The sequence below is a fragment of the Petaurus breviceps genome, unplaced genomic scaffold, assembly GCF_028583685.1.
Source record: "Petaurus breviceps papuanus isolate PSGF00001 unplaced genomic scaffold, PetGlider_PUasm1.0 90865, whole genome shotgun sequence".
NCBI lineage: Eukaryota > Metazoa > Chordata > Mammalia > Diprotodontia > Petauridae > Petaurus > Petaurus breviceps.
In genome coordinates this window covers 14,222,871-14,248,701 of record NW_027187367.1, presented here as the reverse complement: position 1 = coordinate 14,248,701, position 25,831 = coordinate 14,222,871, and the positions used below count along the sequence as shown (strand labels likewise).

Genomic DNA, 25,831 nt, shown 5'->3' with positions numbered 1-25,831 from the left:
AGATATATACCGGTATCTTCCCTTTCTGCCATCTGTTGTTTGATCTATAAATCATTATCCTCCCTTATTTGCTTTTTGAAGCTCCATTGTACCCATCCTGCTTATGTAATCAAAACTTATATAAAATAGCTCACTGATTTTTGTTGTTAAGTGATGTTTGTGCTCTGAGCATAATAAACTTTAGTTTTGCACCATCTCTGTGTGGTTGATTGTATAACTGGTGGCAATACTTAATCAAAGGATCCTTGGACAGTTTCTGTCACATGTCTCAAGCATGGTGCCAATTTCTCCTTGGGTTTAATCTAGATATTGAACCGGATGACCTGAAATTATTTTTATCTTTTCACAAAGCATTAATAATTGGATTTACCTTGGGGTCATGAATCTGCTTTAGGCCTTTTGGTACACAGGTAGGTAGTGTGGTAGTTAGAATGCTGAACTTATAATTATGAAGACCCCAGTTCAAATCCTACCTCAGACACTTATTAGCTGTAAGTCTGGGTAAGTCACTTAATCTTTCTAAGCTGCTGTTTCCTCATCTGTAAAATGGAGATAATAATAGTACTTACTACCCAAGGTTGATGAGGATCAAATGGGATAAAATATGTGAATTTTTGCAGACCTTAAAGCGCTACATAAATGCATCAACAACAATAATAATACTATTACAAGAACACACACTTTTGCTTTTGAGTAGTTTAGTTTATCTAATCCCAAGGGTTTTATTTGAGGCAGCTAAGTGGTACTTTTTTACTTAAATCTTGAAAATTAATACCTCTTATATCCCAACCCACCCTTTCTTGAGGAGGCATACTGGGAGCCCAGTGAAGGGAATTAGTTTTCTTTTCTCCCCAACTTGAATAGCAATTGTTACTTTACTTTGAAGAGCAGGACTATTTGACAGTTTTATTTAAGGTGAGATTTTTTTTTTCCTTATGTGGAATGCTTTTTTACCTTATGTGGGCTCTGGTTATGAGATAGAATTTTTTTAAGTCAATAACTGTGATTTAGTGTGTCATATAACTACAGTGTATAATTTCTATAATCTAAAGGCCATCAGTCTGCCCAGAGTGACTATATTTAACTCTTTTTCAAAGAAGTTTTCAAACTTTGAAAAAAAATATCACCAATTATCCCCAAAGCTGCATATGTATAAGATTCATTGTGATCACACTCTTTTTCCACTTTTAAGCTTTTGATGTTTTAGGGGAGTTTTTATAATTTATTCCATATTTTTCATATGATAAACCTTAAGGAAAGGTTGTCTGGGGACTGGCTGAACCTTGATTCTTTTTGGTTCTCAGTATCTCCTGAAAATTAAACCAAAATCTCTGGTTTTTATCTCTGTGGTTTCTACCTGTATCTGTTTGTAGGTCTAAGAAGCTAAAGATTAATACATTTTGACTCCTATTCTTTCAGTGGTGATTGAGAATGAAGTCAACTTATTTAAATATTTCTGTCCTTGTACTGATGTTGTCTGAGGAATTATAAATATTCCTTCCCCCTGTTCTAAGGAGTATTTTATACTTTGTATGAATACCTGTATAATTATGATAGATAGACAGACAGACAGATAGACAGAGTGAGCATTTATTAAAAAACTAACTTTATGCCCGGCACTGGACTAAGCACTGGAGATAAAATTCTGTTAGGCAGACAGTCCCTGTCTGTCCGCCAAGAGCTTATGTTCTAACAGAGGAGGAGCAGTACACTTGAAGGTGGACTGTTGAGTGCTGTGAAAGTGAAATGAAGTCTGATTTCTATTCCAGAATGAGGCTCAGCTTTGAGAGGGGATGGGAAGGGAAGATGGGAAGATGAGCATTATGGCTGCGGTTCAGGAAACATGATACATTTAGGAGGAGATGAAATGGCCAATAGCATAATCTCTTCCTAAATTGAACCCAGTTTTCAGTTGAGATTCATAATATGATGTCTTTTAAAGAAATTTGCAACTTTTTTGTTTACTATACAGTATTTTTTTGCCTCATTGGCCTTCCCAGGGCTCTGTTTATGTGCAGTTGTCATGATGTAAGAGGATATGTTTATACAGGACTGTGTTCCCTTAAAAAAGAAATTCTTCAATAAGAAAGTGACGTTCTCATTAAATCAGTGTCTTAAAAACAGGTGGGAGGAATTGCTATCGATCTAATGGATTTAATAGTTCATATACAAAGTCTGTGGAATAGAAGTAATATTCTGCAGCTGAGTAACTGCAGATTAATCCTTCAGACAGAATTCTGGAAGCATCTGTAAAACTGGAAAATTACTTTTTCTTTCCTTTTTCAGGCACAACTGGACTAAATGTATTTCCAAAATACATTTTTTTAAATTAAATTATACCTACATAAGTAGCTGTACTAAAAATATATGAAAAATTGAAATAAAATCCATAAAAAATAAAAAGTAGATTCTTAGCTGCATTTCACTGTGGCGTAACTCTTAGGGTGTTGAAGGATAAATAGAGGTCAGGTGGAATAACCCTTTATTGGCCAGTGAATGGTCCCTTTTACATCAAAGTAAGGTCAAGACAGGTGGTAAAGCTCCACATCTAAATTTCTTATTAACTCTTATTAAAAACAACCTTTCCCTTGATTCTATCCATTTATATAGTGTCACTGTCTTTTTTTTTTTTTTCCAGTTTGGGCCAGTATTTTCCTTCTTATCGCATCCTTTCATTGAAAAGTTGGTTAACTATACAAGGAGCTTGAGGTGTCCTAGAGCCACAAAAGTCTTCTGAGTGAGATCATAGATTTAGAGCCAGAAGAAACTCTAGAAATCAATCTAGTCTAGCGCTTTCATTTTATAGAGGAGGAAACTGAAGCCTAGACAGAGGAAATGACTTGCCCAATTAAAGAAAAGGTTAACCCCCCTAAGAATGACTCTGCTACTATGTTTTATTCATTCTTTGTTTTGCTAAAAGCTGCATTTTATAAATGATGCTTTGTAACAACATCAGCAACAAACCACCACTCCACATTAGATATGGCTAGCATAGTTATTTGGCACTTTGGTGCGGGAAGTTGGTAGAGAAGTAGAATCTATAAATTCAAAAAAGAGGAACCAACAGAAAGAACCATTGCTTTTCCAAAAATTCTAACAAAAAAATTAAATGCAGAATTGATTTTCATCTCTCAGGGAGTTTGTGTGGTACTATATAAAGTTAAGAAAATAGATTAGTTCGTTTCTTAAGGTTGTTGTCAGCCCTAAGATTTCATGAGTCTTCAAACCATCAAGTTTAATTGAAATCTCTTGCCACGTTGGATTATCAATCAGGTTATAGTCTGCTGTTTGTGACAGCTGTTTTTCTTCATGCTGTTTTTATTTAATCCTTTATTTATTGCTACTCTCCAGTTTGAAAGCAGAGCATGCATAGCTATCCTTTCTTTTGCCACCAAAGTAATACCCATCTTTTACTGAGTGAGATAATTCTGAGATATTTTGCATCTTATTCCTATAGTCATAACTAAATAAAGACCATAAGATAATATATTTGATTCTAGTACATTTTCAGTAATGCCAAAATATTAGAATAGAGCCACTAATGTCGGGTTGAAGAGAAGGTGGTTGTAGAGGTTTTGGGGAATAGTGAGTCAGTCAATGAGCATTTGTTAAGCACAGTGCCAAGGTAAGGTAGGCAGAGAGTTGGCATAGTGGATAGAGTGCTGAGCCTAGAGTCAGGGAAACTCATCTTCCTTTGTTCTAGCCTCAGACAGACACTAACTGTGTGACCCTGGATAAGCCATTTAACTCTGCCTTAGTTTCCTCATCTGTAAAATGAGTAGGAGAAAGAAGTGCAAGCCACTCCAATATCTTTGCCAAGAAAACTCCAAAAGGGGTCAGAAAAAGTCAGACATGACTGAAACGACTGTACAACAACAACAACATGCCAAGCACCAAAGAATCTTTGCCTCATCATGTCTCAGTTATAAAATTGATTTCTAAATGGTTCTTTCCCCAAACCCCATCTCTTCTTGTAATTTCACAAATTAATTGTAAGAAGACAATTGTGCATTCTTATTCCCTGTCCCACCTCTCACTATAGATAGATCATTGCTTAAGTTGATTTTGTATGTTCAGCGTTGCTATATCAAGCATTTGGCTTTAATGTTAATATAAGGTGCTTTCTCTCACTCCTCTCCCTCTTTCTTTGCTTTTCTTTCATTCACTCACACACACGTATGTATGTATGTATGTATGCATGCATGTATGCATAATTGGGTTTTTTGCATAAAACAATAATAAATATTAATTGTACCCATAATAAAAAAATTTATTTAAAACAACTTAAAATTTTCACATTTTATCCTGTCTTCAATGATTTGTGCTTAAAACCCCACAACTATGCATTTTTAGCCTTTTTGAAATTTTTGTATATGGAAGGATGAGTATGAAATTTTGTCGTGCTACAGTTTTAACCGCAGAATTCTACCAATACTTTGGACTGCACATGTTTATTCATGGTGTGGTGTATGTATAGGGATTAAGAACAGTGAATAGTAGGAGACCTGGGTACCACCTGATCTTATCACTAATTTGCTGTGTATTCATTTTTTTTTATTAATTTGTTTATTTCCTTTTAATTTACAGGATTCAATTTCACAATTCCTTGAGTTTCACATTTTGTCCCCCTCCCTCCCCTCCCCCCCATGGCAGCTTATAGTCAAGTATAGGATCTGTAAATACTTTCACATTATACATTAGTCAGGTTATAAGGACAGATTGTATCAGCTGGAATGAAAAATGGTAAAGAGGACATAAAACCAAATAAGAGAAGGAAAAAGATCAGGTATTTTGCTTCCACCTGGATATAATCTTAGTTCTTTCTAGTTCTTTCTCTGGATGCACATATTTCTCTCCACCATGAGTCTTTTGGGATTGACTTATATCATTGCATTGCTGAGAAGAGTCCAGTCTATCAAAGTATGTCATCACACATACGTTGTGTCTGTAATTGTGTACAAATTTCTCCTGGTTCTACTCTTCTCACTCAGCATCAGTTCTTTTAAGCCTCTTCAGGTAAACATGAAGACCATCTGCTCCTTGTTTCTTATAGCACAATAGTATTCCATAACATGCATATACCACAACTTGTTCAGCCATTCCCCAATTGATGGGCATCCCCTTAATTTCCAATTCTTTGCTACCACAAAAAGAGCTGCTATAAACATTTTTGTGCATATGGGTCTTTCTCCCATTTCTATGATTTCTTTGGGATATAACCCTAGGAGTGGTATTGCTGGATCAAAGGGTATGAAAGTATTTATAGCCCTTTGGGCATAATTCCAGATTGCTCTCCAGAAAGGCTGGATCAGTTCACAACTCCACCAGCAATGCATTAGTGTTCCAATTTGCCCACATCCTCTCCAGCATTTGTCATTTTCCTGTTTTGTCATCTTAGCCAATCTGACTGGTGAGATGTGGTACCTCAGAGTTGTTTTGATTTGCATTTCTCTAATCAATAGTGAATTAGAGCATTTCTTCATGTGCTTGTAGATAGCTTTAATTTCTTCCTCTGAAAACTGCCTGTTCATATCCTTTGACCATTCTCAATTGGGGAATGACTTGTATTGTTATAAATTTGACTCAATTCTCTGTATATTTTAGAAATGAGTCCTTTGTCAGAGACATAGGTTGTAAAGATTCTTCCCCAATTTCCCACCTCCCTCTTAATCTTGGTTACATTGGCTTGGTTTGTACAGAAGCTTTTCAATTTCATGTAGTCAAAATTATCCATTTTACATTTTATAATGTTCTCTAATTCTTGTTTAGTCATAAAGTCTTTCCTTCTCCACAAGTCTGATAGGTAAACTATTCCTTGTTTTAGGAGACTGCTTACAGTCTCAACCTTTATACCTAGATCATGCTGTATTCATTATTTGTAAAATGGGAAAGATGATTCTAAGGTCCTTTCAAACACTAAAGTTCTATAATTCTCTGACTTTGAAAAATCACAGATCAAATATCAATTCTTTTTTTTTTTTTAGTTGGACTTGTACTTTCTTTGCTGTAGAATAAACCTTCCTCTGTTAATCTATATGAGCAATTTTCTATAGCTTTTTTGGTCTTTAGAGTTATCTGGGCTTCATGAGAGGTTAGGTGACTTGCCTAGAGTCACATAGGTGATAGATGTTAAAAGTTGAATTTGAACCTGCATCTTCAGTGAACCCACCATTCCCCACTACCTTCCAATGGATGCCTTCCTTTTGTTTTTGCATCAAGTTCATTTTTAGATATAATCCCTGCTGTGGGAACAAGGACTTGTAACAGATTTGAGAGGGAGAGGGGAGAGGGAAAAGGGAGAGTAGTGTAGTGAAACCAAATAGAACACTGATTTGACTACTTTGCAGCCCTGTCACTTACCTGGAAAACTCATGGTTTCTTTCAACAGAGCCTTAGGTTTACCCCTGCTCCATAGTTCCTGCCCTGGTTATTCAGCTGCAGATCCTGGATTCAGTAAGCTGGCCCAGCTCCAGGGTCAGAGGGACACTTGCCTTTTCTCTTCTTTTTTACCTGACACAGATCTAGTATTAGAAGGCTCTTTGTGGGCTTTACTTGGCTGGTCCTTCTCTCTAGTGCTCACAAGCCTGGTAGCCTCCTTGTCAATCAATAACCATTAATTCAGCACCTGCTTTGTGCCAGGAATTGTAATTACAAAGAAAGTTAGTCCTTGTTATTAAGGAGTTCACAGTCAGTGCTGGAAACAACATACAAATGAGCTATAAACAGGCTGAGTTGGAAATAATCAACACAGGGAAGGGGAATTGGCAAAGACTTCTAGAAGGCCAGGAAAACCACTGTTTCTTCTTAGGTTCCACTCATATCCTTCTGTCTTTGGAGTGGTTGTGGGAAAGGACTGAACCACCCTACTTCCTCTGCTCAGTCCTCTTGGCTCCTCTCATGTTTTCTCTTTTCAGTCTAGCTGGACTGCCAGCTTTTCCCCAGCCCTGTCTTGCCCTCTTCTGCCCCCATGCATTTTACTACAGTCTCTGACTTTGTTTTGCCATCTCTCTCTCTTTCTCACAGACCCATCTCAGGAGTCCTTCCCTGATTTCCCCCCACCCCCTGATCCCCTTGGAGGAAAACCCTCTCGTGCTTCTCTGTTTGACCTCTCTTATAAGTTTTTTCATCCTAATTATATTTACAGCACTGGTGTTCTGAATGTAAACAGGAAAGACAGTCCTCATTCTCAGGAAGCTTATATGCTAATAACAGAAGTTCCCTTAGAACTTTACATAGAAAGGGGAACGAACCCCTCAGCTCAAATTTGTAGTCCTCATAGTGTATCTTGTATGAAGTCCAAGTTTCCTGTGGCAACACAGTGGGGAAAAGAGAGTCGAGGCGGCATGGCTTGGAGTTGGTATCCTTGAAGTCTCCCTACTCTTTGTCCCAGATAGGGCATTTCAAAGGAACAGGAGACAAGTTCTCCCTTTGGTGCCAGCATATATGCATTGACACAGAGACCAGAAAAAGGAGGTGAATTGAGGAAACAGAACACGAGCACCTGGGAAAGAAGGATCAAAATGTCAAATAAAATCCAGGGCACATGTCTCAGCATCTATTCAGTACCTCATATGCACCTCTGCAATATGTCGTAATGCTCAGAAGATACCTTGCTAATATAATTTAAACTCTGTATTCTGTTCTTATTCAAAAAGCACTTATCAATTCATTAGACCATTGGTTGATGGGGCTCTTTAATTTTCTTGCTTTTGGACACCTTTATTGAAGATAACATTTCTGCATATTATAGAGAGAAATTTCTGATAAAAATGCATACACTTACATGACTGTACTGGGTAGCTTAGCCAAACCTCTCTTGCCTACAAGAGCAATAGATGAACACATGCAGATTGAGAGCTAGTGAAAAAAGGGAAAAGTGTATTGAGAGAGTGAATGTTGACTTAAAGAAAAGTGAGTGTGGTAATAGTGCAAGAGGAGGAGTGAGAAATTAAATGGTATCTTTTTAGAAGTCTGCCTTATTGCAGTCTGCATTGCTCCTTAGGGATTTTTCAACTGAGTACAAGAAAATCAGCAAGCACTTCTTGAAAAACCCAGATGAAATTACTGCCATAAATTTTGATTTTTTTTTCATGGTATAAAACCCTTAATTTAGATGGGGAGGGTTTATTATCAGTGTTTTCTTGGCATGGCTAAGTTCAATTAATTTCAGATGACAAGCTCCGGGGTTCTCTCCCCACCTCCTTTCCTTTCCCCCATATATGTAGAAAGTACAATTTTTTATTGGTTTGCCTTTGGCTCTGGAGACCTCATTAAGGACCCAGGAAAGACTTTCCTTCCTTCTTTCCTTCCTTCCTTCCTTCCTTCCTTCCTTCCTTCCTTCTTCCTTCCTTCCTTCCTTCCTTCCTTCCTTCCTTCCTTCCTTCCTTCCTTCCTTCCTTCCTTCCTTCCTTCCTTCCTTCCTTCCTTCCTTCCTTCCTTCCCTCCTTCCTTCCTTCCCTCCCTCCCTCCCTCTTGCTCTCTCTCTCCCCCTCTCACTTTCTTTTTATCTTCCTCCCCCCCCCATTTTCTCTTTTCTGTTGAATTCAGACCATTGGCATTGTCATATGGGGAAAGGTTAGCTAACTAAAGTGCTATTATTTGTACCACTTGATTATTGATATGAAATGAATATTACAAATTAAGAAATTGCTACTATTAAACCAAGATATGCAGTTCAGCTTAAGATAAAAACCCTGAAAGATGAATGTGGGTATTTTTTAGACAGGAAAATTTATTTAGCTGTTCTGACACTTCACAGGTAACATTCCTGGTTGTTTGAAAGTAGGAACAAGATGTCAACAAAATATCATATTTACTCACAGTCCTAAGATGTGGCATGCTGCTCTTTCAAGTTCTTGTTCCATTAGAATATTGCAGGCATATCCTGCAAACAATGGAATAATCTATGGTGTTTTATTTTGTTTTTCTCTGTATGGTAATATCAAACTATTGTAGTATGAATAAAAGAGTCACAGGAGATTCATTTCTGTTTGTGAAGTGTTTTTCCTGTCTTCATGTGATACTTTATTTTCCTTACAAAGTAGATACAAAAAATTAGAAGTGAGGTGATGGGGAATATATATTGCATAAATAAGCAACCCAAGCAAAATTTTTACCATGATAACAAATAAATGCCATATTCATGGGTTAGAGATTATAGAATCCTCTTATATTAAAATGCTTGACAATTAATTAGTTATTGTCTCTAATGTTCCCAAGATATGTTACTTAAATACTATTATTAAGAATAGCTGGATTAGTAATAATAATGTTCCTATTCCTTGGCAACAATGGAGAGATTTTAAAAATAAAGATAAATACATGTGATCATAGTCAGAGTGATTTGTTTGCTTTAATGTAGAGCAGAGCAGGCGGTCCCCATGAGCTCTGCTTTCTGAGACCGCAGTCTAGAATATGAAACTCTTGGCAGAATGTTCTGAAGAAGATGAAACAAAAGTGCTTAATTTGTTAATATTTTTTCCTTGCTTTTTGTGTGTTGCTTAACCTCCTGTCAAAATAATATTCACTTAGGAAAATTAAAGAAAGAATGTGAAAGCTGACAAAATAGGTTCGGCAGAAGACCAAATATGAAAGCTAAACTAGCTAGTGGTGACAGTCATTGTTTAGAATCCAAGTACTGTATGCTTGATCATTCATTTACATAATATTTTTTGGACTGTACTTAATCGTTGGAGATAGAAATTTGTTAGAACTTGATTTGTTTGGGATAGGGTTTAATTTTTGAAATGACTATCTCTTTGTCCCATTCATATGGGACTATAGTGTAAGTTTTTGCGATAGTTTATAGAATTTCTATATTTTCCTTAAAAAACCAAAGGCAAATCTGGGCCAATGTGTCAGTAATGAATAAAAAAATCCAGTAAAGCTAAAAGTTTATATTGATCCTTATGGAATATTCATTTCAAGTTTAGAAGCTTTGTTGTTTTGAGGAATAGAATCTATGCTTTGTACCCCCTTTTTTCCCTTCCTTCCTGGTTTACAAATGAGAAAACATGGACCTGAAAGTTTAAGTAACTTCTCCAAAATCACCCTGCTGTATAATTGTAAAAACTGAGCTTTTTTCTTTTCGTAGTTACTCTCTGTAAGACTAATTGGTAGGCATGAGTAGAAAAAAAGGAAGTGTGAGTGAAGACAGTTTTTTGGGGGGTGGTGTGATTCTTGAAAATAGTAGACACATTCATATGTATTCCTGTATCACTGCCCCACATTCCCTCCCTCCCTCCCCCTTAAGTCTCTGTCCACATTTCCTGTAAGAAATCTCTGGATAAATTTCTTTCTGTTATAAGTGTTAACTATAGGAATCTCTAAGAATTCTATTCTTTCATTGATAGAAAAAAAATCTTTTAGTGTGGGACCAAACTGGTAAGGTATACAACATATTAATGGGGTTTCCTGTTTAAATCAGCTATGCATAAATAATCCATGTGTAGATTGTCTATTCTGTTTGGCATTTTAAAAATGTAGACTAAATATTCTTCTCCATTTCTTGTCTCTTCTTGTGCCCCTGGACACCCCCCCCCCCGCCCAGTTCATGACTAGATCCATTCTCCTCCTTAGTCTTTAGAGCATACAAACTTATATCAATTGAGATAACAAAAGCTAATCATAATTTGGAAGACTTCCTTTTATGGTTTCTTAAGATAGATATTTTTATTTGGTATTACCTATGATTTAGGAATATAACAGGGACTTTCCCCATTTCTATTCTCAGGGGTGGAGAACCTGTGGCCTTGAGGTCACATGTGGTCCTCTAGGTTCTCAAATGTGGCCCTTTGACTGAAGCCAAACTTCACAAAACAAATCCCCTTAATAATAAAAGGATTTTTTCTGTAAAACTTGGATTCAGTCAAAAGGCTGCACCCAAGGACCTAGAAGGCCACAGGTTTTCTACCCTTGACTGGTGATAGAAGAGAAGTTTGTATAAATATCTGTATAGATAAAAGATGTGTAGGTAGAATTTATTTGGGAGTCCTGTAGGTAGGTACTTAAGCATACCTGGAAGTAAAGCAACCATAAGCATGATGAGCTGTTTGTCTTTACTAGTTTGTTGGGAATTATTCACCTTTATCCCACTAGGTTTTTGTTGGTACTAATATTAGAGTAATTTTACATTTCATGTTAGTTACAAAAAAATTCTGTCTTTAAAGATATTTAGAGTAGAACCTCAGTGTTAAAGTTGTTTTCGGCAAACTTGGCACTATCATACCTATTAAAATGTGGCTATTTGCATTTCTGGTTGTTACTGTTTCAGTTCGGTTATAAGTAGTTTGACTAGCTAAGACCTATTTAATTAAAGCATGAAAATACTTCTAAACTGGTGTTACTTTCACAGGACAGTAGGATCTTAAATGTTTTATATGGGAAAAGAATTATTCACCCGTATTATTAGGAAGGAAGGAAAAGAGGAAGGGATAGTAAAGTATATATATACTATGTGCCAGACAAGTACTTTACAAGTATATTGTTCAACCCTGTCAACAACCCTGAGAGTTGGGTACTATTATTATCCTTATATAAAAGTTGAGAAAATTGAAGCAAACAGGGCTTAAGTAACTTACTCTAGAGCACACAGCTAGTAAATGTTTGAGTCTAAATTTGAACCCAGGTCTTCTTGACTCCAGACCCAGTGTTCTATCAGTTGAGCCACCTAGCTGGGTCTAGATAATTGTACCCTACCAGCTATGGTTTGGAAATCATTATGTAAATAGATATTTTCAGTGTGACATATTTCTTGTAAAGGAATATAAAAATGTATTGATACAATAAAATTTATTTTCTTTCTGATTATATTATTCACATTTATGAACATAGAATAGGCTGCCTGAAATTCAGGCCTGGGACTCTTCCTCCCCCCCACCCTCATATATATATATGTATGTATGTATGTGAGTGTGTAGTATGTGAATATACACACACACATATACATATGCAGTGAGTTCTATATAATCTAGTGTTTTCCTTATGCAAGGTGACTATTGATGGGTGAAACTATAGAAGAAATGCAATATGAGATATTTATATATGTATAGATTTTCCTATACATCAGAGAATAAAGATTATAAGGGCTCTAAATTACTTCATTTTAGAACAAAGTTCAAGCATGACTTTGTCAAGGAAAGAAATACATATGGAAGTTATAAAAAAAATTCTATTTCTACAGTTAATACAGTTTGTCTCTTTGATACAGCCGCATATTCATTTCCCACAGACTGATTCTTAAAAGGCTAGTCTTTTTATAGAGTATGTGAATATTCATGATGTTTCATTAAAAAGAAAAAACAGTCTCCTAGTCTTTCTTTGGAATTTTGTATCCATACTGTTAACATTATTTGTTGCTTGGCTCTGCATTAAGGTATTTTTGCCTTTTAAGAAAAATAAATATCCCTTTCTGATGAGGGAGACCCACTCTTCAAATCTGGTTGATAGGCTTTGCCTTTGAGGAAGAGTAATGGCAGTTGTTGCTAGACTTTTCCAGCTTACTTTTGGAAGTGAAATCAGCTCTCTCTGCCTCCAAGGATGCTCTTGAGCACACTAGAAGGGCGAGTTACTAGATTCTAGATGTAATTACTGGGCTTTGTTGGCAGCTTGCTAAGAGCCTAAGGGGCAAATTCCATTTACTTTGTTATTTGAACAATAATCAGTTTATAAGGATAATTCCAGTGCCTTTAAATTTGTCATGATATATTTTCCCCTATTCTTTTCTCTCTTCCATTCTACTCTTTCACTTCTCTTTTTACAGCAGGAGAAAAGAGGAAAGAGATGGCATTTCATAAATACTTATTATGGTTTATTGTATTTGATCCAGAAGCCCAGAGTTCAAATCCAAGCTCTGCCACTCAACACCAGTGTCATCTTGGACTAAATGGTCTCCAAAAGTCCCTTACTGCTCTACATCTATGAGCCTATGATCCTTTATGAGGAAGAAGGTGGGCCAGTCCTTTTTTACCTATTCTATTTGCTGTGGCATCTAATATGTTTTCACATCAAGTCCTTTTCTCCCTCTTGCATTCCACACTTAGGCTTAGGCTACTCTTTGGAAATCTCCCTTAGTTGTAACTTCACTATAGCAGTGAGGAAGTAGTAGCCTTCTTTTAAGTCAAGAATAATAGTAAAAAGGAGTTTCTAAAGGACCCTTTCCTTGAAAAAAAAATTACACTGTATTTGCATTTATGAGCTTCATGGAGTAGTGGATAGAAGGTTGGACTCAGAGTCAAGAAGACTGATTTAGATCAGACTCTTGATTAGCTGTGTGACCCTAGGCGAGTCACTGATATATATCTTCCTGTGCCTCAGTTTCCTCATCTCTAAAATGATGTTAGACTTGAGGGCCCCCGAGCTTCTTCCTCTGATCACTGATATTATTCTGTTTACTAGATGAAACTCTGATAATGTGTGCTTCTTTGATTTTTTTTGTGGCAGATAAAAATCTGAAGCCCATACAGTGTCACTTACTTGTTTACTTAACCACTCTGGACTCTAGTTTCCTCATCTCTGAAATGAGGGTATTGGTGACCTTTGATATCTTTTGCAGCTGTAGATTTAAAATGCTGATTGCTATCACACAAGATAGTGGTAGAGTTAAGATTTAAACCCAATGTATAGGACTAGGTTTCAATATCTTTAAAATTGCCATGAGATATTTCCCCTTATTCTTTTCTCTTTTCTCAGCTGTCATGTGGCAGCTAGGTAGTAGATAGCACTTATCCTGAAATCAAGAAAACCTGAGTTCAAATCTTGTGTCAGTACTACTTGTGTGACCTTAATCAAGTCACTTAACACCTGTCTACCTAATTTCCTGAACTGTAAAATGGGGATAATAATACAGGATTGTTGTGAGGATCAAAGGAAATAATATTTGTGAAGCTCTTAGTACAATGCCTCACAAAAGGTAGGCATGTAATTTCATTTTTTCCCCTTCCTAAGGTTTCAGAAGTTACTTTATGGGCTCTTACATCTCAAAGAGATCTTAGAAATAGAGTCCAACCTTCTAATCCTATACACAAGGAATGTAAAACGAAGAGGTGGGAAATGCTTTCAGCCCAAGGCCACATACCTAGTTAAACAGTAAATCTAGGACCCAAGCTCTACTTACTTTATACTGTGGCAAGCTGTCTTACTATTGCTCATTTGAAGATTGGGACATAACTCAGTACATGGCCTGTGTAATGTAATGCCAAGGAAAGGCAACTTCCCAAGGTTCAAAATACCAGCATAGGTGCTCTCCATTTTATTCAGTGACAAACCAAGAACAGAGAAGGTCAAAACATGACATCATTCAAAATACAGCATTTACTAAGTGTGATTAAATAATCTCCAAGTACTACCGCACCCCAATTACAAAGTCCCTGTTCTAAATACTACTCCACCCCTAGGCTGTTCTTTCATTTAGTCCACCACAAAGCCCCTCTTCTCAAATGGAGATTAGTTTCCAAACATAAGTAAAGTACATTCATTTGTTCAACCTTAGAACACAAAAAGGTCAAAAGTTTCCCACCCCTGGATCACAATTGAATCTACCCCAGAGTTACATCAAGTTTAAGCACAGCACTTAATACCCAAATGGAGGTCTTTTCTTCATCTTGACACAGAGGCAAGTTCTCAGCAATCTTAGTTCCTGGGGAGACCAGGCTTATCAAGGCCACAAGATACATGCCAGTCCCTTCATTAATTCATCCTCTGTCTGTAGAACAGTCCTAAAACCCCTGAAAACATTAGCAAAACCCTCTCCCAGGATTTCTGTAAACATACAACAAGAAAATCCTTCTTCAGGGCTTCTGAACCAACAGAAAGGTTCCCAGACCCCTGCAACAACAGCACTGTCCTTCACCAGTGGACAGTATTCACTCTGTCTGCAGGACAGTCTCCAGACCCCTGCAACAACAGCACTGTCCTTCACCAGTGGACAGTATTCACTCTCTGTCTGCAGGACAGTCTCAGGAGCTCTTAGCCAACAGCCAGGTTCCAGGACTTCTTCAACAAAAGGACTGTCTTTCACCAGTGGACAAATCTGGCAAAACAACATCAAAACAGACAGACAAAGCACCAGCAAAACAGCCATGTCTCCTCAGTCCTTGGCAGCTCAGGGGGCAGGTCTCAAAAGTCCAGGGCTATTCAAAGTGGCCCCCAGCAATTCTCTCAGTCTCTCTCTGCCTCCACGAGGTGCTGCTTCCAAAAAGTTCTTCTGCCTCTCTCTTTTCTCTCCAAATCTACGTCACCAGCTCCTCCCAGTTCAGGACTTTCTTTTCACATCAACAAGTCTATCCCACAGGTGGGATTAACAAGCTCTGGGTTTTAACACAATCAATTTGAAAACCAAGCCAATACAGGGTAATCTTTAATTGCCATTACTATCACAGCCTGGCAGATAATTTTTATTCGTTCCATAGATGGATAGAATGTGAAAAATAGCACAACTCTGTATCCTCTGAAAATTAAAAAGACAGTAGATGAGGCAGACCATTCTTTGTTTGAAAGTATCTGCCTTTTGAGTAACCATCAAATCATCTGGTGAAATGAGTCTATGATTGAAATTTTTAATGGGTAAAAATTTCAACTTAAAATTAAAAACACTACAGGCATTTGATTTCATATTGTTGTTGTTCCTCACTCATTTCAGCCTTGTCCAATTCTTTGTGACCCTATTTGGGGTTTTCTTGGCAGAGATACCGGAGTGGTTTGCTATTTCTTTCCCGAACTAATTTTGCTGGTGAGGAAACTGAGACAAACAGGGTTAAATGACTTGCCCAGGGTCACACAGCTAGTAAAGTGAGGCCAAATTTGAACTCAGCAATATGACTTCCTGACTCCAGGTGGCGCTCTGTCAACTGTGCCACCCAGCCATTGTTAGATAAATACAATTAAGACTACCTTGTTTCCTGTTCATATTTGAAATCAAGGTAGTTGTAAAAATGAGTTGTGTATTTCAATCCTGAATATTTCTTTTAGTGTTTGAGGTAAGATTAGTTCCCCCCCATCTCTGAAGGACTGTTTGGAGATTTAACTGTGTCCACTTTAATAGGAATAGTGTTGAATAAACGCTGTACATATGCAATGTTGTTTTTTGATTGTTACTTAGAAAATAGAAATGCTAAAATAATTTTAAATATTTTAAAACATTTTCATCATTTGGGGACATGCTGTGCTTAAAAGAGTAAGAAACAGAACTAGAACAATTCCCTTCATTGGAGGGGTTCGAAATTATGGGTGTGGAACACTGTATATATTTTCAGAATTAGTTGATACACTGGTTAGTTTTCTTGAATTGCTTTCTTTTCCCCATCTTCACTTTTATCTTTTTTTTTTTTTAAACAAGAAAGGGCCCTTTCTATGTAAGGTAAGAATATATTTGTAAGTGGAGGCAATATTAAAAAGATATTTGAAAAATTATAAAACCCACCTTAGATAACGTTTTATAATTTTTAATGATTTAACATTTAAGTTCCATTAAGTATGACAGGAATTTTGAACTAGAAGTAGTTCTTAGAGACTCTTTGATAAAACTTTCTCATTTTATAGTTGATTAAATAAGCTACTGAGAAATGAAGAGATTTCCTCAAGATTCTTTAGCAAGATGTTGATGGAACCAAAACCAGAACTCAGATACTTTAGATTCCTAGTCCAGTGCTCTTTTCACTATATTATGCTGTTATCTCTCTATATTTTAAAGTAGATATTACCAACATAATGTTCTACTAATAAGCTTATAAAAACGTATTTGCATGCAAATGGATATAGTCATATTAGGGTATAATTATAGTGTTATGTAGTCCTTTATTAATGTTTCTGTGTATTGAAGGAAGATTTATTTTCTTGATATTCTTAAAAAAATGTATTAAGAAGATATACAGAATTGCTGTAGAAAATTAAAATTTAGAAAAGAGAATACTGACTGGCAAAATGATCTGACATTGAAGATTTGCTCCAAGAGAAACGCAAATTATATAAAGAAAAGGCAACTAATATTCTTCATCAGTTTATTTCCATACAGTATGAAAACAGCCTTTACTGACATTGGGAATTGTGTAGTATTGATTATTTTGGGCACATGAGGGCGCTATGCTACTGTAAACTACTCATTATATAAGGCAGAAATAATCAAATCCCTTCATTTTACGTCAGCTAAAAGATAAAGCATTTATGTTCTTATATAGCCAAATCAGTTCATACTTAACATTCAGCCTTTAACTGTGGAAACTTGTTTGAATGACAGTAATGACTTCATTGAAAGTTATTCAAATGTTTAATACTGTGTAATTTACTCAAATGTGTGTAATCCTTTATTTAACTAGATGAAAATAATGTACTGTTAACATTGTTTTTAGCATTAATTAATGTGACTAATTAAAGTTAAAACACTAAAACCAATTTTACTGTTTTGTTCCATGATCAGATTCCAGAGAACGTTTTCTTGGGCCTAAAGTGTAACGATAAACCTGTTTTTGAGGATTCTTAATAAGTTCGTCCAGGTTGAATGAATCTTCCTTCAGCCACTCTCTTTGTTACATTCACATTCCACTTTCTCCTTACTAATTTTTACAGTTAATTTGGTTTCATTTTACTGACATACGTTGGCAGAAAAACTTATTATCTCTAGATACCTTTACATTGCATTACAACAGTTATTGGCTAAATATTTTTTTTCCTTTTTATTTGTTTTTCAAAAAAAATGTTAAATAGTTGAAATCACAAAATTATGTTTAAAATATTTAAAGTGTAGGAATAGATATTGACATCAGCATTAGAAGTAGACTGTTATTATTTTCAGTAAGGAAAGCTGTTAACCTCAATATTTCCACCTGAAGACCCCACCAAAACAAAACTGCCTGCTGTTTTCTGAATTTAGTCTCACGAGTCAAATGAGTGGAAATCCGGCCAGATAATACATTTCTGGTAGTCTCTTTATATTGTAGTGATATGTTACATTTGAACTGGTGATTACATTCTGTTTTCAGGCATTAATAATTTCCTGACCAAACGTTGTTCCTAGGTTTTAAGTAAGAAAAGAACATTTTTAGCTGTTTCAAACATTGGTGGTAAGTACTTTTTTAGCCCTGGTTATTTTTTTGTCTGTGTTTCACAATTGATTAGAAAGGGAATTGGTACTTGGGAAAAGATCTTTGTATCAGATATTCTTCTTAAGGCTTCAGTATATAGTCTATAGATACAGTTAACAAATATCTATGACCAAAATCTATTCCTCCAGTAGAGAAGTAGTCAAAGGATGTGAACATTTTTCAAATAGAGAATTGCAAGCCAGTAACAACCATGTGAAAAAATATAGCTCTATATTACTCATAATAAGAGAAATGAAAATCAAAACAACTCTGTGGTTTCTCTTCATACCCAGCAAATTAAGCAGATTATATATATATACATATATATATGTATATGTATATATATATGCATACATATATATAGCAACACTTCTAATAGCAAGGAACTGGAAACCAAGTAGATGCCTAGTGGCTAAACACATTATGATACATAAATTTTTTTTTCTTTTTGGAGGGGGGAAGCCAGGGCAATTGGGGTTAAGGGACTTGCCCAAGGTCACCCGGCTAGTAAGTATTAAGTGTCTGAGGCTGGATTTGACCTCAGATCCTCCTGACTCCAGGGCCCATGCTCTTTTCACTGCACCACCTAGCTGCTGCTATGATATATAAATTAATGGATTATTACTGGGGTCTAAGAAATTAGGAATATAATATGCCATGGAAAGCCTTCCATGAACTGATTCAGAATGAAGTAAGCAGAGCCAGGTAACCATTGTATAGAACAAATAAAATTATCAGACAATTGAAATTGGGATGTTACAAAATTATAAAAATTAAGCTTGATTCCAAAAAAGAGTTATGAGAAGAGATCTCTAGTTTCTTTGCAGAGATTGAAAGTTGCATATCATATCAATTATTTTTTTCCCAAGAATTTTTCTCATGCTTTGCTATAAGGGACAGCTCTCCAAGAGAGGAAGGAATATGGGTGAAGTCTGTTTTTAAAAAAATAATGCTATTGGTAAGCCACAGTATGTTTTGCCATTTTTTGAACTTCATGGGGTATCCGTTCCCAAGGCGGAGAAAGAAATGTTATAAACTTTAGCTCAAATAAAATTCATATAAATTGCCTTATTCAAAAATTTTTAAAAAGCTTCCTTCCTATTAAATTTAACAGAATTAAATGTTATTATGTAATACTTACATGTGGAGACATTGTTTTAATTTTTTTATGTTTAAGCTTCTAAAGAAATTTGATTTCCTTGAATGGACATAAATTCGACAACATTATCTAGCACAGTGAGTTCTGGTTTTTTATGTTCTTTGTCCTTTCTTTCAGAAGGTTCTTGTTCTTATAAAGTGTGATTTCAAGTCATAGTTTTACATTATTTGAGTGTTATGATGATCTCAACCAGTGTCATGAAACAAAATTAATTTTTATAAGTATGTGCTGCATAATATTTAGAAGGGAGTAGATGGGTGAAAACATTAATAAATCCTATAAAATTGAGAGATATAACTCCAAAATGGTAGGGAACTTTTGTTGGTGTGACTTCATATTCCTGTGTTTTTTTCCTTTTCTTTGTCTTCCCCCTGCCTCCATTTTGTATTATATGGGTATCATCTTCAAGTCTTCCAGCCTTGATGAGGCAGATAGGTGTAGGAGTAGTGTCAGTAGTCTGAAGTATAGTAGAGTCAGTAAGACCTGAGTTACCCTGTCATAGACACTAACTGTATAACCCTGAGCAAGTCACTTAGCATCCCTCAACTTTAGTTTCCTTACCTGTAAAATGAATATTAACACCTCCTTGTTAGGATGATCAAATGAGGTAATACAGGTAAATCACTTAGCAAATCATAAAGCTATGTATAAATGTTAGCTGATAGTGGTGGTAGTAGTAGTAGTAACAACCTACTATGAGCTACTAAAATCTAAAAGTTTTAGAAGCAACTCCTTCAAAGTTTATTGTTGAATCAACCAAGGTTGATAGTTGTCAAATACATGGATGCTTCCTCAGTGCTTTCAGAAAAACTAATGAATGCTTCATTTTTCCCATCTGTAGAATGGGGGCGATGATATATTTTGCCTGATTGCCAAGAAATAAAATGAAAAAGAATAATTAGCTAAGGGACATGTAGTTCTGGAATGAGAAGAGTTAGAGAAATACAGTTACTGCTTTTGCGTAGAGCAGTTATTCATCTGTCTCTGGAAGGGACCTTTTATTGTTTTCCCTTTGCTTTGCATTAAAGAACATTAAATAAGTTTGGGAGCAAAAGCAATAAAAAGAGGGGTGAAACATACCACATGCCCTCCAGTGTGTAGTCTCAAGGGAGTACCACTTTAATGGCTTTCTTAATATATACCCCATTGTGCTAGGTATTGAAAGACCTAGGAGTTGTTTCTTTCACTGTGAATTTACTTATTTTCACTGTCTTCAATAATTAGGGCTTAAGACCTTTTAATGTATTTTGGAGAGTGATAATAGACCTAAAAGCTGTTCCTTTTAGGAGACATATTATCAGTATTTGAATGATAAGTCTAAATTAAGCCATAAATTAAGATATAACATTTCCTAAAGACAGTTTGTGTTTTAATCAGTGCTGAGAAGATAGAAGATAAATAGTTACTAAAGTAGTAACAGAATGAGGAACATGAACAGGTGTTATTACTTAATATTATGTAGGAAAGAAGCAATTACTTGTTAAATGGAAGTAAATAAATACTAGCTAATAGGAAATTATAAAATAGTATAGATTTCACTGGTTCTCCTCTTCCATTTGAGCAATATGGCTTCACTTTTGCCTTGGCAGCACCCACACTAGTGTGATAACGCCTTTTATTAACATAATTCCTTTCTGCCAAGGATCTTTTGGTAGTATTTCACAAAAGAGTATTTCTCTGTGTTTAAAGAAAGAGATGATCACAAAACACTTTTGGTGCTTTTCTCACTGCTCATCTAATTCCCTCTAGCCTTGCCTCCTTCTTAGGAAACCCTTATTTAATATGAACATCTTGAAGAACAGGAATTCTTAACCTGGGATCTACTTGGTAAATGTGTGGTGTGTGTGTGCACGCGCGCACGTGCTTGTGTATGACTATTTAAATATAATAGGGCATCTAGTTGACGCAATGGATAGGGCACTGATTGACTAAAGTTATTGGATTTCAGTCTGAACTTCTTTAACCCATCACTGAAACTAGGTGTAGCTAACATATGGATGCTTTCCTTGTCTGTGCATAAAAATGGCACATACTTAGCAAACGTTAACATTTTAATTTGAACAAAGCCTGTAGACCAGTTGAATGGTTAGTCACTCTCCTACAATATAAAGTGTCTTGATGGTTTATTTACAAGGACAATGTCATCCTGCTTTACAAGGACATATTCAAGTGCCATTTACGTTTCCTCTCTATTCTTCACTAATTAACCTTTTTACTTATATACAAATAGAAGAAGAAATGACACTTATATTTATCATTCTGAAGTGCTAAGCCATAATCACAGTACTCTACTAAAATATGTGTATATTTGTGGGACTTCTTCCTCACCATGAACAAAGACCTTTCTAATTCTGTTGTTCAGATGTTTCTTATGCAGTAGTTATACTGTGTGCCCTATATTTTAAAAATTCACCTATTAAAATGTTTGTTAACATTACTGGGTATTTAATGGAAATTTTAATAAAGGTAACTGCCTGGACTTCATTTATATATTTCCCCCCCCACATCTTGTTCTTTATTGTCATCTAAGGAAGTGTCTTAGAATCATAAAATATAAAGATTTGAAAGGTCAGCCCCCTATACCTTTAGCTAACCTTCCTGGACAGATGAGAATTGATCCTATTTTTTTTTCCTCTTTAATGGAAATTTCAGTAGGAAGCCATTTCTGCTCCTCTTAACAGCCCTAATTCTTAGAGAAAGTTCTTTCATAAATCCATCCTAAATTTATTGTATTGTATTTGAATCCCATTTCTTTTTATTTTACCTTAATGAAGATAGAGCAAATAGAGTGACTATCCCTTTACAGAATGAGCCTTTATAGATTTAAAGGCTGTTAAAATGTTCATCCCAGCCTTCTTTTCTTCAGGCTAAAATAAGCCTAGTTCTATTAACCTTTCCTTATAGGTCTAGTTTTCCAGTGAATTAATTGTTTTTTGGCTTTCATCTGATCTTTCCCATGACTTTCTGTTGTTGAAGAGCCTAGAGTAGGACATAGTATTCTAGTAAAGAATATACCACTATAAAATATTCTAGCGATTGGACAGGGGCAGGGTTTTATGTGTTATGCCACTATGTATATATCTTCCTGTGCCTTTTGTGTTTTGTACTGATTTCCTCATTGTTTTCTTGTGATACTACACAAACCCAATTTTCCTGCTTATTCCCATAAATACTTTTCAAGATATTTTTGCTTTGGAGAAGAAATTCTAGAGGTTGTTTTTTTTTTTTTTTTTTTTTTTTACACACAGGTTATAACAATTTGTCTTTTCATTGAGCACCTCAACATATTATGCCTTAACTGCGAATTTCCGAAGGGGGTACAGGCGTTCCTTCCTCTGCTATTTTTCGGTCTTCAGGCTTTCCTCGTGCTTATTAAGCCTGCGGTGCATGACATGGGTCTTCTTGGGCTGAAGGTCCAGGGGCTTGTATTTCTTGCCCTTATAGAATTTCCTGAGGTTCTCTTTCTGTGTCTGGTTGATGACAGTCAGAACTTGGGCAATAGATTTGCGAACTACTCGGATCTTAGATAACTTGGATGCAGCTCCTCCAGTGACCTTGGCTACTCTCAATTGGGAAAGTTCCACCTTTAAATCATCTAATTGTTTGAGTACCTCCTCCTTCTTCCTACGAAGATCCCTGGCCTTGATTTTTGTCATGATCACAGAAGAGACACACCGCCAGCGGCTCCGAGAGGAAAGAGCAATTCTAGAGGTTTTTATGTGTAAACACTGGTAGATGGGTCTTATAGAAGACTGAATGTTTAGATGACACAGGCATAGTTCTGTCTTTCATATAAAATGACTTAATTCTAGAAGCCAAGTATATGTCTTCTTACATATAACACATGTTGATTGTTAAAGATCCACTGATTGTCTCAGCATCAGAGAATAAGTTTAAATCATCAAGTATTTTTATTAACACTGCGTTCCTTACCTTCAACAATTGTGCATTTTGTAGTTCGGGGTGATGGATTTGCAAAGTTGTGATCTTGTTGAAAAGGATGTTCGCACAAATGACACAGATTCAGTTTATCCTCATGTGACTCTAGTTTAAGTCATCTCATGCAAGTTTATTGCAGGTATTCCACCCATTGTGCTGGAGGCCTCCCTAACTTCTTGAAATATCAAGGATAGTAATGGAGCACACAAGGTAACGTGTAAAATAAATAAATAGGGGAGCAGATGGCATAGTGAAGCCAGCATTTTTTCCAAGCTTTCCTACTACACCCTTTTTACAACAACTTAAAAAATGTGCCAAATTGAATTCTGAGCTGGAAAGCCAACAAAGTCACAATGAGCATTTTTTTTTCCAGCTCAGGGAAGCTCAAGACAGAAACCCAGAAGACAATGACTTGAAAACAACCACAAGTAAAAACCCCCAAAGGGGTAAAAATGTAGACTGGACACAAGCCCAATAAGAATTCCTAGAAGAACTGAAGAAAGAGATGTAAAAAAAAGAGCCAAAAATTATTTTAAAAATCAAACATGAGTGGTAGAGAAAAAATGTAGAAAAGAAATAAGAGCAATGCCACAAAATAAATAAGTGATCATAAGAGAGTGCCTAGAAACCTAGAGAATGTCAGATTACATGGCCCAGGTAGACTCTATACTTGGGTAGTTGAAAGTGCTAGCAGATGTGATTGTTAGCCATTGTTTTCCTTCATTTTTGCCATGTGACTGACCCATCTTTTTTAAAGTAATTTTTTCATAATATCCTTTAATTCTTCATATTGCCTTATTTATTTCTCATTGCATCCTGCTCACACCTACTCTTTGCCTCTCTGTTGTGCTCAGATGTACAGTTTTACAACTTCAGTTCTTCAGAGACTGTAGATTCCATAAATAGAAGCCATGCAGTAGTAGGCAGAGAGCAAGATTATACATCATTCCTACTCTTTTGAAGCTTGTAGTGTGTTGCCTACAACATTGACATGGTCCACTGTACAGGAGTGAGGGACACATTGTATCTCCAGACGTAAAACAGGAAAGGTGAAGAATAAAGGGTATGAATAAATAAAATTAAGTGTAATGTGTATATTAAATATTGTAATAGCAATATATTTGGGGTATCATGAATTAAGATTCTACAAGGGAAACCAGTTCAGGAGGGAAGAGAAGCTTTCAAGAATAAAATTCTGAAGAAACGAAAGTAAAAAGTACACAGTTCTGATGATGAAGACAAGCGAGAGTTGTCTAAAGAAAATGATGTGAATGCAAAAGCAACTCGCCAGCCAACTTATACCTTTAGTCAGTCAGTAAACAATTATTAAGGTGCCTTTTGTGTTTCAGGCACTGTGTAAAGCACTGGGAATGCAAGTCTGAAAAAGAAAAACAATTCCTGCCCTCAGAGAGGTTCTGTCTTTTTTTTATGTTTAAGTTTCTAAGGAGATTTCATTTCCCTGAATGGATATAAAAGCTACAGTGTTATCAGCACAGTGACTTCTGCTATTTATCCTCATTGTCCTTTTCTTTCAGAATGCTCTTGTTCTAATAAAGTAGTGATTTCGAATCATATTTTTCCATCATCAGAAGTATTATGATGATCTCAACCAGTGTCATGAAACAAAATTAATTTTATAATGATTTTAAAGGCGTGTACAGAATTTTTAAATACAGATAATGAAGAATTAATATACCCTGTGGGTAGCAGCACTTCCTAGGAACTGACAGTCCTGCCTTCCATTTTAAGACTCAGCTGTTGTCCACGGAGGCAACTCCTGTTTTACAGGGACCAGCCCATTTCCACCAGCTGCCACTCATGTGGCAGGCAAGCCAGCATAGTGAAGGCAGCAGGACACCCTATGGAAAAGGCTAGAAGCTGGATGTGCCAGGCAGGTCGGACTATCAGTTATTTAGTCAATAAATATTAAGCACCTAATATTTGTCAGGCACTGTACTAAGTAAGATGAACAAATATGAAAAAGAAAGACAACTCTACCCTCAAGAAGCTTACAGTCAAATGTGGGAAGACAACACAGAAAATTAATCTGTAAAGTGGTTTTTGTGTGACAGAGAAAGTATTCAGGAGTGCAGTTGCTTGGGAAATGAGATGATTGACCTAGGCTCTCTCTTTAAATAGAGGTTTTATAGTTCAAATCTCAGCACCCTAATCAGAAACTTAGAGGATATTGTCAAGGTGTGATTGCCAAGAATGATTTATGCTTGTAGGATAATAAAATTTCCCAATAATAAGGTTCCTGGGAGAATGATGGAGAAGTACAAAGAAATCCAAAAGAGGACAGGTAGGAAATGAATAGATGGTTGGCTTGGGCTCGTTCCTTGACCACCATCTCCTCTCTAATATTCTGATGGAGATAGCTTAGAATCTTGAAACATGTAGCTTTTTAAAAACAGTATTTCCATCTCAGTATCAAATAGTTCAACATCAGAAACTGATATGACTTTATCAACAGAAATTACATTTAAAAAGAAGTATTACAATCTGTTTTGACTCCTGTAACCTTGAGGACCATGGGACATTTCCACCTGACTTGAAACTGAAACCTTCATATGTGTTGTCTCCCCCATTGGAGTGTGAACTTCTTGAGAACAGGGACTATCTTACTTTTTTCTATTTGTATCCCCAGCACAGTACAGTG

General features: G+C 36.0%; 2 protein-coding genes across 5 annotated transcripts in view; one reads left to right on the top strand and one right to left on the bottom strand.

Annotated features, from left to right (window-relative positions):
• The window catches only part of BTBD9 (BTB domain containing 9), a 503,538-nt gene that overhangs the window by 141,336 nt on the left and 336,371 nt on the right, over positions 1–25,831 (top strand). The window lies entirely within an intron of this gene.
• On the bottom strand, positions 22,429–23,693 carry LOC138150159 (large ribosomal subunit protein uL29-like). The gene has a single exon (XM_069073608.1). The coding sequence runs from the start codon at positions 22,887–22,889 to the stop codon at positions 22,572–22,574; it is 318 nt and encodes a 105-aa protein (XP_068929709.1). The 5' UTR covers positions 22,890–23,693; the 3' UTR covers positions 22,429–22,571.